We start from the raw sequence: 16,092 nt of genomic DNA, 5'->3' as shown, positions 1-16,092 counted from the left end.
CGCCGAAAAAGTTGGATGCTTTCCAACCAAGTTAAGGTAAGTACACTATGAACTATCTACGATGTTTAGGTATACTCATGAATCATGTTTATGTGGTCCCTCATGTTATGTTTCAAGCAAGTTTCATGTTCTCAAGCAAGTTATGGGACTGGGGTTTAGTAGCGCTACGCACGGAGGTTCTTACCCCTGCAAGTTGGTAGAACCTATCTTGTCCCCTTATGTTATATGTTCATGTTGCAAGTTCATGTTATGTTTAAATACGTTTGATAGTTCTCTTGTACTTACTGAGATTTGCGTAATCTCACCCCCCTTATGTTTTCCTCTCAGATGATCATGATTAAGGAGATCGGGACGTGGACGTGGAGCGTGGTGGCTCGTTTAAAAGAATTTTTAAGAATTTAAGTTTTAGTTTCCTTTTGAATCAAAGCTTTCAGGGTTGAACTCTGATCTTTTCCTATATGTATGCCATAAAGCATGTCTTGGATTTTTATTTAATTTAAAGGAAGTATGAGTTTGGCTTTAAGCTCTGGATATTTAAAGCATCTTCGCGAAGTCTTTCTTTCTTCTGTTGAAACCATGTTTTCCATGTCAAACTTTATATTTACACAAAACATGTTTTGAATTTTATTATGTTCGAAACTTTACTTAAGTTTATAAAAGTCTGGTTTCTCCAGTTTTTCTGCGCTAAACCTTAAAGTTCATTCGAATATTATTATTATTATTGTTAAGCATGTAAGTAAGTTATGGGTGTCACATTTCGTCTTTGGCAGCTTCCTCAAAAGTCATTGGTTTTGTATCAGCAAATAAACAGAACATAGTGGAATTATTGATTTCTTCTGTTACTTCATAAATGTCATCTAAACTTTGCATACGAGGTAGCCTTTGGGAGGAGCTTTGAGGAGACAAATTTGTTGGGTCTGTTTGAGCTGTACGAGGAGGAGTTTGTGGTGTAGCAGCAACAACAACCTAATCTTGAGGCTGATCTATAGCCAAAAAATCATCAAATAAAGAAAGAAAATTATAATTTTCATCTTGAGGAACATTCCATTCCCAAGAGCCATCTTCATCAAACTCCACATCTCTACTAATGGCAGTTTTTCCGTTCTGAGGATTATAAAGCTTATAACCGTTCGAATTTTTTGCATAACCAATAAATACAAGTTTCTCACTTTTATCATCCAATTTGCTTCTTGTTTCATCAGGAACATGAACATAACCAATACTACCAAACACTCTCAAATGAGAAATATCTGGTTTCTTTCCACTTCATGCTTCTTATGGAGTCATTTGCATTAATTTCTTTGTCGGACTTCAATTATTCAAATAAACTGCACACGCCACTGCTTCAGCCCAAAACTCCTTTGGCATCCTCTTGTTCTTAAGCATACTGCAAGCCATGTTAAGAATGGTTCTATTTTTTCGCTCTACAACACCATTTTGTTGGGGTGACCTTGGAACAGTCAACAAATGTCGAACACCAAGATCTTCACAAAATTGATTAAACTTGTTTGATGTGAACTCCTCTCATCGATCAGTTCATATGACTTTGATAGAACAACCACTTTCATTTTCAACTTGAGCTTTGAATTTCTTGAAAACTTCGAATGCATCAGATTTTTCTTTCAAGAAGTAAACCCAAGTTTGCGAGTATAATCATCAATAAACAATAAAAAAATACCTGTTCTTCCTGTAGGAATTTGGTTTGAGAGAACCACATATATCAGCATACACCAATCCAAGTGGCTGTGAGGCTCGAGAGAAAGACTCCTTTGAAAAACTTTTCCTGGTCTGCTTACCATACATACAGCCTTCACAAATTTGATTGGGATGACTAATGAAAGGAAAACCATGCACCAACTTTTTTCTGGACAGCAACTCCAGTCCTCCAAAATTTAAGTGACCCATCCTAAGATGCCACAGCCATGACGAATCATTTGTAGTAGCCTTTAAACACTTGGGAGTATCATTGTTGATTTTCAGTTTAAACATTTTATTTTTCGATAATGGAACTTTTGCTATCATTCTCCCTTTTCCATCTCTCATAGCCAGCCCATTCTTACTCATCTCTATCTCATACCCCTTTTCCAAAAACTACCCCATACTCAAAATATTTGTTTTTAAGGCTGGAACATAATAAGCATGAGAAATAAATTGGTGATCTCCATTCTTTAGTCTAATAAGAATATCTCTTCTGCCCATGACTGGAACTTTAGTTTTACCACCAAAAGAAATACTACTTTTAATAGACTCATCAAGACTAGAAAATAAATCTTTATTACCAGTCATGTGATTACTAGCTCCTGAGTCAAGATACCAAAACTCCTTATTCTTTTCGTCATCTCCATTGCAAGTCAGCAACAAAGTGGACTCTTCATCTTCTTCGGCCTCAACAAAATTTGCCCATTCATTTCTGCTTGAATTCAATCTATAATCTGTAGCAAAATATCCAAATCCTTGACAATTGTAACATTGTACATTAGATTTCTGACCACGGCCACCTTGAAACCAGCCACCTCTGCCACGTCCTCTTGACCTTTGTTGCTGAAAATCTGGTTCTCTTGACTTTTGTTGCTGAAAATCTGGTTCTTCAATGTTAGGAAAAGTTCTGCCTCCTCTACCTTTTCCACGAGTCCAACCTCGACCTCTACCTCTTACTCTTCCTCGACCCCTACCTCGTCCTCCAACAGATTGTTGTTGCATATGTTCCTTTTCATTCAAATTCAATTTTGCCTGTAATACATGGGCAATAGGCTCTTCTCTTTTCTTTAATCTTTCTTCATGAGCTTGTAATGAACCCAAGAGTTAATCTATTGTCATTGACCCCAAATCCTTTGACTCTTCAATGGCAGTTACAACATAATCAAATTTTGGAATCAAGGAACGAAGAATTTTTTCAATCACACGAACATCTGCCATCGCCTCTCCATATCTCTTTAATTGATTAATAATTGTCAAAACTCTATTAAAATACTCTTCAATAGATTCAAAGTCCTTCATCTTGAGATTTTCATACTCACCTCTCATAGTTTGCAAACGCACTTCAATTACTTTGTCTTTCCCTTTAAATGAATTTTGGAGAACCTCCCATGCATCCTTTGCACTTGTTGCAGTAGAGATTTTTTCAAACATACTCTCATCCAAGCACATATGGATAAGAGTAAGTGCTTGCTGGTCTTTCTTTTTTGCCTTCTGTAAAGCATCTCTTTGCGCAGCCGTCATTACTCCCTCATTCTCCAGCTGGTCACATCCATTTTCTACAATATCCCACACATCTTGCGATCCCAGCAAAGCTTTCATTCTAATGCACCAGTTGTCATAGTTCTCCTTGGTGAGTTTTGGAAATTGGAAGGGAAACATCCCGTTCATCATGAATCAACTTGAAGTGGCTCTGATACCAAACTCTTGGAGAGAAGAAACAGAGGAGGAAGTTCTGTAAATTTCCAGAACTCTCTGACGATTGCAATTTTATTCTGAATAATATTTATAAGACTACAAAAGTAACTCTTGGATATTCACCACATAATAAATAATAAACTACATATACCAATATAAACTACTAAATATTGATTATTAAAATATAACTAATATAAGTTTATCTTCTCAATAGTACCTCAACGGAAGAGCAATGTTGAAGTCGCTGCTGCGGAAGCACGACAACTGGATGGAGAGCATGCTGGTCATGGAGAGCAGGAAGGAGAAGAGGGAGAGCAAGAGGTACCACATTAAGTGGGTGAGTTTGGATTTCGTCTCGTCCTTGCTGAGGAGCGCCACCGGTTTGCCATAGGTCTAAATATACATTAATTACATTATTACATCATCATTTCTAAATGTAGTGGATTTCTAAATATAGTGGCTGGCTTAAACGTTAGAAGATCCAATAAAAAACCATACCCTACCCTCCTTTTTTTTATAAAAAAAAGTCAGTCAAAACAAACCTGGGCTTGAGAATTACCCTAGAATCGAGAAAAATTCAAAAAGAGTACAATTGTATAATCGAATAGTGATCAAATCTAAAGTCTTCATCAATCTCAAAAATTGAATGATCATACCCACCTTGTCTTTCTTTGGCGCAGGATATACTTGTTTCACCCACTCTAGTTGGTTGATAAATAAGATATAATAAATATCAAAATATTATTAAAAATGTCATTTTGATACTTGGTCGTGGCATTCATGACTTTATATATTTAATTATATCGATTTAAAACAAAATACAGTAAATTAATACTTACTGTAATATTCTTCGTTGACGGCGGCATGAAGAACAGTGCGTCCGTCTGCCCGGACGAGCTCTCTGTCACTGCAGGACCTGGATTTGAGAAGATTGAAGGTCGTCTCCTTCCCATACTTGGCGGCAACGTAGAGAGGCGTCTCGCCTTTGAGATTGCGCGTCGAGACCAAGTTCATGTCCAGCTCCAGCATCTTTTGCACGAACTCATCATTGCCGAACCTGACAGCCTCGTGAATTGGGGTGTCACCGCGGTGGTTGGCTTTCCAGAGATCTTGGCTGGGGAGGATAAGTCTCTTGTCGTCGAGCTCCTTCAGCACAGCCGTATTGCCGTGCATGCCGAGAAAATGGAGGATGGTGTTGCGTCTCTCGTCGACGGGAAGAGAGCCGCCCTCCCGCCTCCAAAAATCGCAGAGCTTGGCCACTAATTCCGGCGTCAGATCTGTCGCCGCGGCATAAGCGATCGAGCGGCTGACGGCGGCGTCGGCGCTGGCCATTCTTGGTTGTGTTGGATGCATGGCTGGCTGCAGCTCGCTAGCTAACTTGCATGAAGGTGGAGTTAGGGGCGTGCTGTGCATAGTACGTACTGGCTAGGTTGTTATTTATAGGGTGGTTTTAAGAAAGGAAAAGAGAAAACAATGAGAATAAAGGTGATGTTAGTTTGGGAAGAAAAGAATAGTTAAACAAAGAATAGACCCAGCAGTCCAAATGTCGGATGCATGATGCAGGGTGTTTCACGACGACCGATACAACTGCATGAGTTATCATGCAAAAGCTAGCCACAAGCCAATTAATCAAGCATTAATTGATTAATTAGAAGCTAGCTAGCGTAAATCCTATTTTGTCTTCGAGTACAAGCTCCATCATCATCACTCTCAAAACTACTTTAATTAGGAACATGTTCTTCTAGATATTGGCTTCTCCGAGTCTAAAGCATCCGCCTAATTAATACCAGCCTTCTTCCGGTAGTAAAGCTGATAATATTCTCAAATTCACACCTGTTCCTTGTGGTATCCATTTTCAGACTAACAATCGTTGGCTAAAAGATGTCATGGATAGTGTGGTGGGCTTCATAATGGAACGTATCTTGTAGTAAGTGGCAAAGATAGGATGCTATTCACGATAGCAAGAGTATCTGTCCCCGAATGGGAATTGTTAAGAACTTTTTGGTTGATATATATTAGGAAAATGCTACTTGTATAAAATAGTTGACAAATAGGTTGACAAACACATGTTGGAATGACAAAAATACCCCTCATCTATTACAAATTCACCACCCCTATCCTTGGCCGCCTCCCCTTTCCTATCTCTCCCTTTCCCATGGCTGCCTCGCCTCTCGTCGTTGTCTACTCATCGAAGCATCCTCGTCATCGTTGTTACCTAGCCACTGCATCCTCTCCGCCTCGCATCAATCGGGCTTCATCCACGATGAAGCCCGATCGCTTCATCCACTACAAACAGGGGAGAGAGAGCATAAAGGAGGTGGCAAATTAGTGGGGTTTTTTCATCATTTTAAGCTTGTGTAAGACTCTGTGTAAGCTTGTATGTACATGTAGCATGGTCCCTATATATTATATTTTTGTCGGGGAATATTATTCATGGATATTATATTATATATCCTAATTAAAAAATGATTCCTGAAAAAAAATTTAGATAAAATAAATTTCACATAAAATCGAATTTGACAACTTCATAATCATAGTTAAATTTAAAATCATAATTACAGTCAAATTAAAAAACTTAATCACAAATGAAGTAGAATTTTGAGTCACAATTATATATCATTCATTATTTATTTATCCTGTGTTTGCATGTGCACTTACTATATATGCTTTATATATAATGCTTGATTCTTTACATTTTTCACATGAACTTTGCTTTGCAATGTAGACTTATTGGTTACATGAAAATTACACACTCACACAATAGTAGAATAAAACGAATAAGATGGAGGGATTGAATGTTACAACAAAGTGGTCACCAGTCTCTCTTCTAATCAATAATTGCCTAAAAATGATAAGATTAGCACATTTTCCTTCGACATGTTGTTGGTTGGTGCCCTAAACATTTGAATCAAATAAGCAGGTCCAAGATCTCTTGCCCCTTGTCTCGAAACGAATAGCGTAAGGCATAATACATGTAAATCACAGTGATGCTGATAGTGTCCGAATACAACAGCGCCATGCCGCAGATCCCCGGGCCAAACAACCAGTTATTGTTAACCTCTAGGCGATCCAGCGTAAACGCCGCCAATGACGCCAAGGAAGTGAACACCGCCGAGCTGAACAGCGCCGTCATGGCGACGATGAACCTCAGCGGCAGAGCGATGTTGAAGTCGCTGCTGCGGAAGCGCGACAACTGGATCGAGAGCATGCTGGTCATGGACAGCAGGAAGGAGAAGAGGGAGAGCAAGAGGTACCACATTAAGTGGGTGAGTTCGGATTTCGTCTCCTCCTTGCTGAGGAGCACCGGCTTGCCATAGGTCTCTGGGACGCCCTTCTCCTGGCCGTATCCGCCGGGGAGGGTGAAGAGGGCGGCATAGTTGACGGTGCCGATGAGAGTCGACACCAGCATCAGCCCATTGTTCATGTCTTTGATGGCTTGCGCCGCCGATTCTTGCAGGGTAGAGTGATTTTCTTTGAACATCTCCTTTGGCGTCTTCCCCTCCTCGTTCTTGTATTGCTGGAAATGAGGCAGCGAATCGTAGAATATTCGCTGCCGGCGGGCACCGGATAAGAAGAAGAAGAAGAAGAATAGGAAGATTCTGTGAAATCCATATATAATTGACATGATATATATATATATAGGCATTATTAATCAATTCACCTTAAACCAACAAACGTCCCAGGTCATCTGGTTGAGAAGAATTCCGGGGCTAGAGCCGACATTGGTGGCGAGATGCAGGACAGTGTTGCCGTGCTTGTCGATGTCCGTGAGCATGTCCTTGTGGGCGGGAATGGAGGTCAAGTAGTCGTAGAGAACCCTGTCTTTCTGCTCCACGGCGATGTGGACAATGTTCTTGCCGTCGCCGTCCAAGGTGTAGGCGGCGAAGGGGAACTTGGCCAGGACGGCTTTCACCAGCTCGATGATGCCGTTCCTGGCGGCGTCTATCAGAGGGTTCCTTCGCCCGGTGTAGTTGCTCCAGTCGTCCTCCAAATCCATCAGCATTTTTACCAGCTTCATGGCACACGCGTGCCTCTGCTTCGCTACGTCGCACTTTCTCAGCCATGGAAACACTTCAATGAAGCCTCTGAACGCTGCAGTAGAAAACAAATTCGTCACTTAAAGACTAATTAATATATTAAGGAAAGAAAATTATTAATAAATAATAAAATAAATACATACCTGTGATTAGTTTTAATCTTAAAGACGGCTTTAACGTGGTAGGGAGTTGGTTTCTACTTTGTTCCTCCCCAGTGCTATCAAATTTCTCGTAACCAATCACTGTAGGCAAACCTGCTCCAATATATATATATATATATATAAATTATGAGAGAAATCATTTGTTTTTAATTCATTTTGAAGTTTTAATTCTATCAATTAATTAAGCACTATAAATTTATTGATGATTATGACTTTACAGATGTAGATGAGAATGGCAACAAGCTGCAAAGGAACAGAGGACCAGCAGCCAAGATTTCTTAAGGCGTAAGAGGACCCGTTTTGGAACGACGATGGTTTTAGGGCCAGTAGATAGAGTGCCGTCGTGCCCTTCTCGTCTCTTGCGCTTGCCAGTTCCGGCTTTAACGTCAATATCTTAATCGCAAGACCTGTTCATCAAACCCATAATTATTCAGATTAAACCTGTATTTATTTATTTATTTATTTTGCATTAATTACTTTTAAATTAAATAAAATATGCTTTAATACCTCTCGAATATGCATTATTTTGATCTCTGATGAGCTCCTCACTTCTTAAAAGAAAAACTCATCACAATTCACATTTAATTTGAGAATCAAGGTCTAAAGGGTTGGGCCTATCCAAAGGGCTGACCCAAGGCTACCCAAAGAGACACCAAGACGAGCTCAAGCTCACGCGTATAGTCGGCTGAATCAATCCATCCAGAAGATCAAATTCAATTATGCACATAAACTCATCTTGATCCATACTAACCTTTCAGTCCACTTATATCAAGGCATGCATGGTGTCTCAGAATTTAGATATTACATTAATTATATTATTACATCATCGATCATTTCTAAATATAGTGGCTGGCTTAAACGTTAGAAGATTCAATAAGAAACCAAATCTTACCTTCTTTTTTTTATAAAAAGAGTCGGTCAAAACAAACCGGAACTTGAGAATTACCTTAAAATCGAGAAAAACCCAAAAAGAGCACAATTATATAATTAAATAGTAGTGATCAACTCTAAAATCTTCATCAATATTCTCAAAAATTGAATGATCATGCTAGTTGGTTGATAAATAAGATATAATAAATATCAAAATATTATTAAAAATATCATTTTGATACTTGCTTGTGGCATTCATGCATTTATATATTTTTTTATATTGATGTAAAACAAAATACAGTAAATTAATAATACGAGTGTGTGTGAAAATAACATTCCAAACAAATATACTTACTGTAATATTCTTCGTTGACGGCGGCATGAAGAACAGTGCGGCCGTCTCGCCGAACGAGCTCTCTGTCGCTACGGGACTTGGATTTGAGAATATTGAAGGCCGTCTCCTTCCCACACTTGGCGGCAACGTAGAGAGGCGTCTCGCCTTTGAGATTGCGCGTCGAGACCAAGTTCCCGTCCAGCTCCAGCATCTTCTTCACGAACTCATCCTTGCCGAACCTGACAGCCTCGTGAATTGGGGTGTCACCGCTGTGGTTGGCATTCCAGAGATCTTGGTCGGGGAGGATAAGTTTCTTGTCGTCGAGCTCCTTCAGCGCCACCGTATTCCCGTGCATGGCGAGGAAATGGAGGATGGTGTTGCCTCTCCCGTCGAAGGGAAGAGAGCCGCCCTCCCGCCTCCAAAAATCGCAGAGCTTGGCCGCTGATTCCGGTGTCTGATCTGCCGCCGCGGCATAAGCGGCTGAGCGGCTGACGGCGGCGCCGGCGCTGGCCATTCTTGGTTGTGTTGGGTGCGTGGTTGGCTGCAGCTAGCTAGCTAGCTTGCATGAAGGGGTGTGCTGTGCATAGTACTACGTAGTAGGTTGTTATTTGCAGGGTGGTTTTAAGGATGGAAAAGAGGAAACAATGAGAATAAAGCTGATGTTAGCTTGGGAAGAAAAGAATAGTAATTAGACAAAGAGAGGATGGTTGAGGATCCAATCCAGTCCAGATGCCGGATGCCACAAGCCAGCCAATCAAGCATTAATTAATTAGAAGCTAGCTAGCGTAAATCCTATTTTTGCCTTCAAGTACAAGCTAGCTCCATCATCATCATCACTCTCAAAACTACTTTAATTAGTAACATGTTCTTCTAGATATTGCCCAAAGTACATATCCATATATATATATATATATATATATATATAGGTAGCTTTTTGTCATATCCACTCATCCACATAAGCATATTAACGAAAAAGGAAGAATAAACAATGGATGCATGAGGTGAAGAGAAGAGAGAGCTTCTCCACCAAGTCTAAAGCATCCGCCCAATACCAGCCCTCTTCCGGTAGTAAAGTTGATGATAATATTCTCAAATTCACACTTTCCTTACTGTTTGGGAATGAAAGCTCTGCTTTGGATGATTGCCCATTTTGGTATGTATCCATTTTCAGACCTGCAGGTAGACTAATTTTAAGGGTGAGTAGGGATAAAAATGGGTCTTCTGACTGCATAAGAGTTCTAATCTTAAGAGAGTTTTAAGACCACGAGAGAATATCAAACTAACAGTCATTGGCTAAATAGAACAAGTGAGTTGCCTCTTTGATTAGCAATTAAATTAATTAGGGGTGGCCCCAATGTGGTTTGTTTGTAATTTTATTTCATTTTTTTAACACAATAATTAATAACACTACTTTTACATTTGAAATTTTTTTAGCTTTATATTTATAGTTAGTAATAATCAATTACTTAAAAATAAATAGAATATTAGGTTGCGTTCGTTTTGAGTTTTAATTTTTAGTTTTGAGTTAAATTTATTTTCAATTTTTTGTTTTGATAGTTTGTTTCAAGAAAATAAAAAATTACGTTCTATTTGTCATTTTAAAAAACTATTTTTTAAAACAAAATACTAGAAAATGCGTCTGCTTGGAATTTTGAGAATAATTTTTTAATGATATTTTATTAAATAAATTCGATTATTTAGTAAATTAGAACTATTTAATGCTAATGTATTATTAAGAAATATATAAATTTTAAAGTTTGTGAATCTTGCAACATTTTTTCATTATAAAAATAAAATACCTATAAATAAATAAATTATTCCCTCTTTTTTGTGTTTTGGTTGTTTTGACCGAAAACAACCAAAAAATAAGGTGGTGTTCTCTTTGTATTTCAGTTTTGAGTTTTGAATTCATTTTCAATTTTGTGTTTTGAGTTACTGTTTTGAAATTTTTAAAAACACGTTCTTTTTGTCATTTTGAAAAATCATTTCTCAAAATAGAAAACTAGAAAACGTGTTTACTTTGAAATTTTTTAAAAAAAATATTTTATAATAATTTATTCAATAAATTTTATTCAATAACAAAAAAATTCAAAATCTTATAAATATCATACTTTAAACATTAAAATCTGATAACAAACTTTAAATATTTATTAATAAATAATAAATTATAAATTACGAAATAACAGAATATTTAATTTATCATAGGTATAATCCAAAATCTTAAAAATATCTTTAACAAAATTAATACAAAAAAATTACATTACATATTTAGTTTAATATTCAAATAAAATAAAACAAAAAAAAATCAAATCGCAGAAAGGGAGGGTAGCTGCAACAATCAGGAAGAAACCATTGGTGAAAGGGAGACGATGCTCGGTTGTTCGGCGGTGGGCAGTGGCAGATGCTGGGGTTGTTCGGTGGTGGGCGATGCTGGGGAGTGGAAAACGAAACCAAAATAGAAGATAGTTGTAGCTTGCCGGGTCTCGTCTCATTCTGCCATTTTTTCCGTTCTTTCCAGAATCCACTCTCTTCCCCTGCGCCCGCCTATACATACATATAATCCCATCACAACTTATACAAATTATAATACTCCACATAAACCATAAAAAATCATTTCCAGATTGAGACTTCATCTCTTGGTTTGCGTTTCGCATCTCGATTGATCGTCCGAGGTTAGTTTCTCCAACTAATTCTTTAGCTCCAACAGCTTTTGCTCTTCTCGATTTTAGGGTTTAAGAGATGGGGGCGATCGATGGCGGTGGTGGAAGCGATTAACGATTGTGATGGTAATGGCGGTCGACGGTTAGAAGAAAAGAGATGAGAGACAGAGAGATGAGAGATCTGGGTGTGTGTAGTGAAAAGAGAGGGGAAAGGCGAGAAAAGATAGAGATGTGGGTATGTGAGTCGAGGGGGGGCGTTTTCCGTGTTTTGGTAATTTGGCTGTGTTTTCATTTTGTTGTTTTGGGTTTCCTTTACAATTTTTTTTTCTTGTTTTTGAAAATACGTTTTTGAAAACAGGGAAGAGAACGCGTTTTCAGTGTTTTGAAAAATTGAAAACTCAAAATGGGTTGAAAACAACAAAGAGAACAGGCCCTAACTTCTTGTTATTTTGAATTTCTTTACAAATTTTTTTCTTATTTTTGAAAATAATAAAATAAACATATTTTCACTATTTTAAAAAACTAAAAATGATCTGATAAACATATTTTCACTATTTTAGAAAACTAAAAATGATCTGAAAACAGTAAAGATAGCGCCTTTAGATTTTGATAAGCAATTTGTGATTTGATTTTTACTGAATTGGTGTTGTTGGGTGTCTTTTACTAAATTTAGATTATTTAACTTTAGGATTATTTAACTTTATGGTTAACCTAAATGATGAATTGTACAATGTTCTTGGATAGCTGTAATTGTATATTTACCTTTAGATTATTTGACCTCAAAGTTGAGCTTTTAGCACAAACTGAAAACTTTAGCACAGTGGGTTTGGGTGGGGGCATTGCATTGTTTCTCTATTGGGCCTTATAAGGTGGCTGGCCTGCTTATTTGCCCTAATGCGGCCCATTTCCCTCCTTTGAGTCCTCTCTGGAGTCTACTGATAATTTGATATAATTTTTTCATTTGTTTCTCTTTCTCTTCTTTGTTTTTTCTTATTTTAATAGGAAAAATAGGTTTTTAATTAACCTAATTACCAAAATTAATACTAGTTGCATTTAGATTAATATAATATAAATAGAAAATTATGAATTTCAAAATTGACTATTAATAATATTGACAAAAATTGGTGCTACAAATATTAAATGGATGATTATTACAAAAATATTAATATTATAAAATTTCTAACAACAATATATATATTAGTGTTGATATTCTAACACTACAATAATATAATATAGCAATTAAACACCTCTTATGATAACTATTTCAAACATTTTGAGGAAAAAAAATTAATTTCAATGAGGAAATATTTAAAAGACTTAGAATTATCAAACTATTTTTTAAGAACAAAGCTCGTCTTGCTACATGTCCAAATCAATAAGTGACAAGATTTGATATATGTTTCTTCCATCTCAATTTGAAGGACAATTACCAACTTAAAACTTTTGGTTGATTGCATCTCTAAGCAATTTAGAAATTGTATCTGTATTTGTCGTATTTCCTCTTCAGATTAATAAGGATCAACACTTTCTTTATCTAACTTATCTCAAACTTGAGAAATTTGGGAGGGGTATATATTATCTCTATCTCTATCTCTATCTAGTTTGAACATTTTAAGAGCATAATACCATATCTATCTAATTCGATTTTCTTATAAGAGCACGATACCATTTCTTTTTGTCCGATTTTGTCTCCAACTGAAGATATCCATGTTAGAAATTTTAAAAATAATTTCAAATATCTTAACCTGCACTGTTAATTATATAAGGGCCACAGTCCCCATAAGTAAACCAAGATATATCCCATGAGTATGGACAATCTTTATTTGGTGCCGATTTGCTTTTAACTTGAGATATCCAAGTTAGGAAACTTGAATATAACTCTAAGTATCTTGACTCGTATTGTCTATATAATGATCATAGATCTACCAAATAACTATAAGCATTCAATATATTTTACTATTTACTTACTATATTAACTCAAGTATAGGGGAGTTAGTTCCACTTTTGTTATAGGTACTTTGCTCAAGATAGAGGTGTGATGATTAGTCTATCATTCCATCATCAATTTCATACATTTTTTAAGATAAAAAAATAATTTTTTTTATCTTCAATCAATATACGTGTTTTTTAAATTTGAAATCAAGATCCAACTAGTCTTATGACAAATCACACTTATGTATATAAAAAATATTATTTTTTAAGTAAACTACAATGTTAAATTTTTTAAAATTTATCACCTCCAAGTGTCACATGCCACATTTTAAAATTTTTATTTTAAATTTGTACACATGCCACATTTTTATTATTTTATATCATAAAACTAATAAGAGATGACAATATTTTTTAAATAATTTAATAAAATATTACATTTTTAAAAATATTTAACAAATTATTACATTTCTTTCGACTTAACATGCCACCTTAGAACACAGGTCTTCTGATGAGTCTAACCTAGCATTAGGAAGTAGCGAGATATAGCAAAACACATTACTATTAATAAAAAATTTAATTCATCATAATTTTTGTTCTTCCGCAACATCTTCCTACACTTATCCCTTGATATTTTAGACAAATTTTTAAGTTTTCTCAAACTCGCTACTAGTAATAGCGATATACAATAAAATACGCTACTCGTAACAATTTTGAGGAAAGTAAAAAAATTGCTTAAGTATTGAGCAATTAAGTGTAGGAAAATGATAAGCAAGGGAAGTCATTAGGATAAATTAAACTCGTTACAAGGAGTGGTGTGTTTTATTATATTTAGTTATTCTTAATAACGAGTTTGACTATGCAAAAAACTTACGTTCCAACGTGATATGTTCAATTAGAAGAAGTATGGTAGTTTGTTAAATATTTTAAAAATATATATAATATTTTATTAAAATGTTTAAAAAAATTAAAAAATTCACCAAAAGAGGATAAGAACACGATTCTGAACCATGCTGGAAATATGGACTATGTGCATGCCAAAGAGTAGCACTTCAGAATTCTTCCAAAATTATTGGAAACATTCATTCTGGGAACCATGCCTGAAACATGGACTATGTGCATGCTAGAGAGTGGCAATTTAGAATCTTCCCAAGTTATTGGAAACATTCATTCATGCATTCATTCACGTGTGATTTTAAGTAAAATTTAATTATATGAAAAATTATTTATAATTTTGTAACTAGACATTTACACTTAGTCTTCTAATAAGGGAAGCCAAGTCCAACAAGTCCGAAGACTCGAATTTCAAGAAAAAGCCAAAATATCCGTAACCGTTCTATCAATAGTATTCAATAGTATAAAACTAGCTTGCACGAAAATAGATATGAAACAAAATAAAAACAGATAAATATTACTTTTTAAAAAAGTAAAAACTAAAACATGGGAAAAATGTATAACTAAAAAAATATAGGGACTATTTTGTAAATATAATTTTTAATATAAAAATAATTATTTAATTTAAAAATAAATATAAATTTCATAATGTATAAGAAATAAATTCTAAAAAATATTAAAAATTTTGATTTAGAGGCGAAAAAATTTCATCTCTATTTGTGGAAGAAAATTCATTTTTAAATCGAAAACTTATAAAAATAGTTTAGAAACGTTTCTTGAATTTCAGAAATGAAAACATTTCAAAAGCGTCGAAATGACGCTCTCGAAAAGTTTTCATGCATTATAGGTGCAAGATAAATTATATTTTTATTTTAATGTAATTTTATTTTTAAAATTCTATTTAAGATAAATTATATTTTTATTTTAATGTAACTTTATTTTTAAAATTCTATTTAATATAAATTATATTTGCCACGATTACATTGAATATTTTGGGGCTGCACCCGACAACCCAACAAGTTTCTTCATTCACAATAAAAATCAATAATAAATTTGTTGAAAAAGGAAAACTAGAAATTGAAGAAAATGAAAGAAAGTCTAACCCGCACTTGGCGGTGGCGGCCGACCTTCCAGATAAGATTGCCACGTCAAAGTTCTAGAAAAACATGGTTTCACCCCTTAAAGTTTAAAATTTACATTATTTATTAATTGGGGGCGACCGTTAACAACTCTCGATACTTATATTTTCGATTACATTAAAGAAGATAAATTATAAGTTAGACCTTTGATCCTTACACAAAACAAAAATAAAACTCACAACCTATCAAATTGACACCAACATATTATTCATATCACTGCTCAACTTATGTCTTGAAGGTTACATTATTTATTATTTCATGGTATAAAAGAGAATATAGGTAATGTCATTATGCTAACCACCCTTTTAACTACCTTATCTCATCTCAGAGAAGATATATTTATTCTATTTTAATTTACATTTTTAAACATTTTATTAATTAATAATAAATATATCTTAAATAATATATAATAAAATACTTATTATATATATATATATATATAATATTGGCAACAAAGCTTACGGTTGGATGGACTTTTGGTTATTTGCTCAATCCCAGCAACTTTTTCTAGCTTGTGAAAGATTTCGTATTAAATGGGGTAGCCCTGAAAGAAATGAAGAATCCAGGGGCATGGTGCAAATGCTAAATTTTATGGAATAAATTCATGAGGGTAACTTGTTCAATTTACCACCTAACAGCCCAAATTCCAATCCAGACATTTAGAAAGCATCTTCC

At 35.3% G+C, this 16,092-nt stretch overlaps 2 protein-coding genes across 3 annotated transcripts in view; both read right to left on the bottom strand.

Moving 5' to 3' along the window:
- The window catches only part of LOC127787853 (uncharacterized), a 122,210-nt gene extending 117,430 nt beyond the window's left edge, over nucleotides 1-4,780 (bottom strand). For both annotated transcript variants that reach the window (XM_052315895.1, XM_052315894.1), the window contains exon 1: nucleotides 4,233-4,780. In XM_052315895.1, coding sequence (XP_052171855.1) covers nucleotides 4,233-4,746 — 514 coding nt within the window. In that variant the 5' untranslated portion in view covers nucleotides 4,747-4,780. The remainder of the gene's footprint in view (nucleotides 1-4,232) is intronic.
- Nucleotides 4,781-6,035: 1,255 nt separating this feature from the next.
- LOC127787854 (uncharacterized) lies at nucleotides 6,036-9,422 on the bottom strand. Its single transcript, XM_052315899.1, has 5 exons — nucleotides 8,817-9,422; nucleotides 7,810-7,998; nucleotides 7,574-7,684; nucleotides 7,055-7,485; nucleotides 6,036-6,943 (listed from the first exon to the last, which is right to left on the bottom strand). The coding sequence occupies exons 1-5, from the start codon at nucleotides 9,307-9,309 to the stop codon at nucleotides 6,302-6,304; spliced, it is 1,866 nt and encodes a 621-aa protein (XP_052171859.1). The 5' UTR covers nucleotides 9,310-9,422; the 3' UTR covers nucleotides 6,036-6,301.
- Nucleotides 9,423-16,092: the final 6,670 nt, after the last annotated feature.

The sequence above is a fragment of the Diospyros lotus genome, chromosome 13 (genome assembly GCF_014633365.1).
Source record: "Diospyros lotus cultivar Yz01 chromosome 13, ASM1463336v1, whole genome shotgun sequence".
NCBI lineage: Eukaryota > Viridiplantae > Streptophyta > Magnoliopsida > Ericales > Ebenaceae > Diospyros > Diospyros lotus.
The sequence above is the reverse complement of the archived record's forward strand: the minus strand, read 5'-3'. Positions and strand labels throughout refer to the sequence as shown.

Coding starts and splice junctions, on each gene's coding strand:
- LOC127787854 (XM_052315899.1), bottom strand. CDS start 9,309: ATGGCCAGCGCCGGCGCCGCCGTCAGCCGCTCAGCCGCTTATGCCGCG. Junction 7,685..7,809: donor TGCCATTCTCATCTACATCT/GTAAAGTCATAA, acceptor ATATTGGAGCAG/GTTTGCCTACAGTGATTGGT. Junction 6,944..7,054: donor GGGACGTTTGTTGGTTTAAG/GTGAATTGATTA, acceptor GCCCGCCGGCAG/CGAATATTCTACGATTCGCT.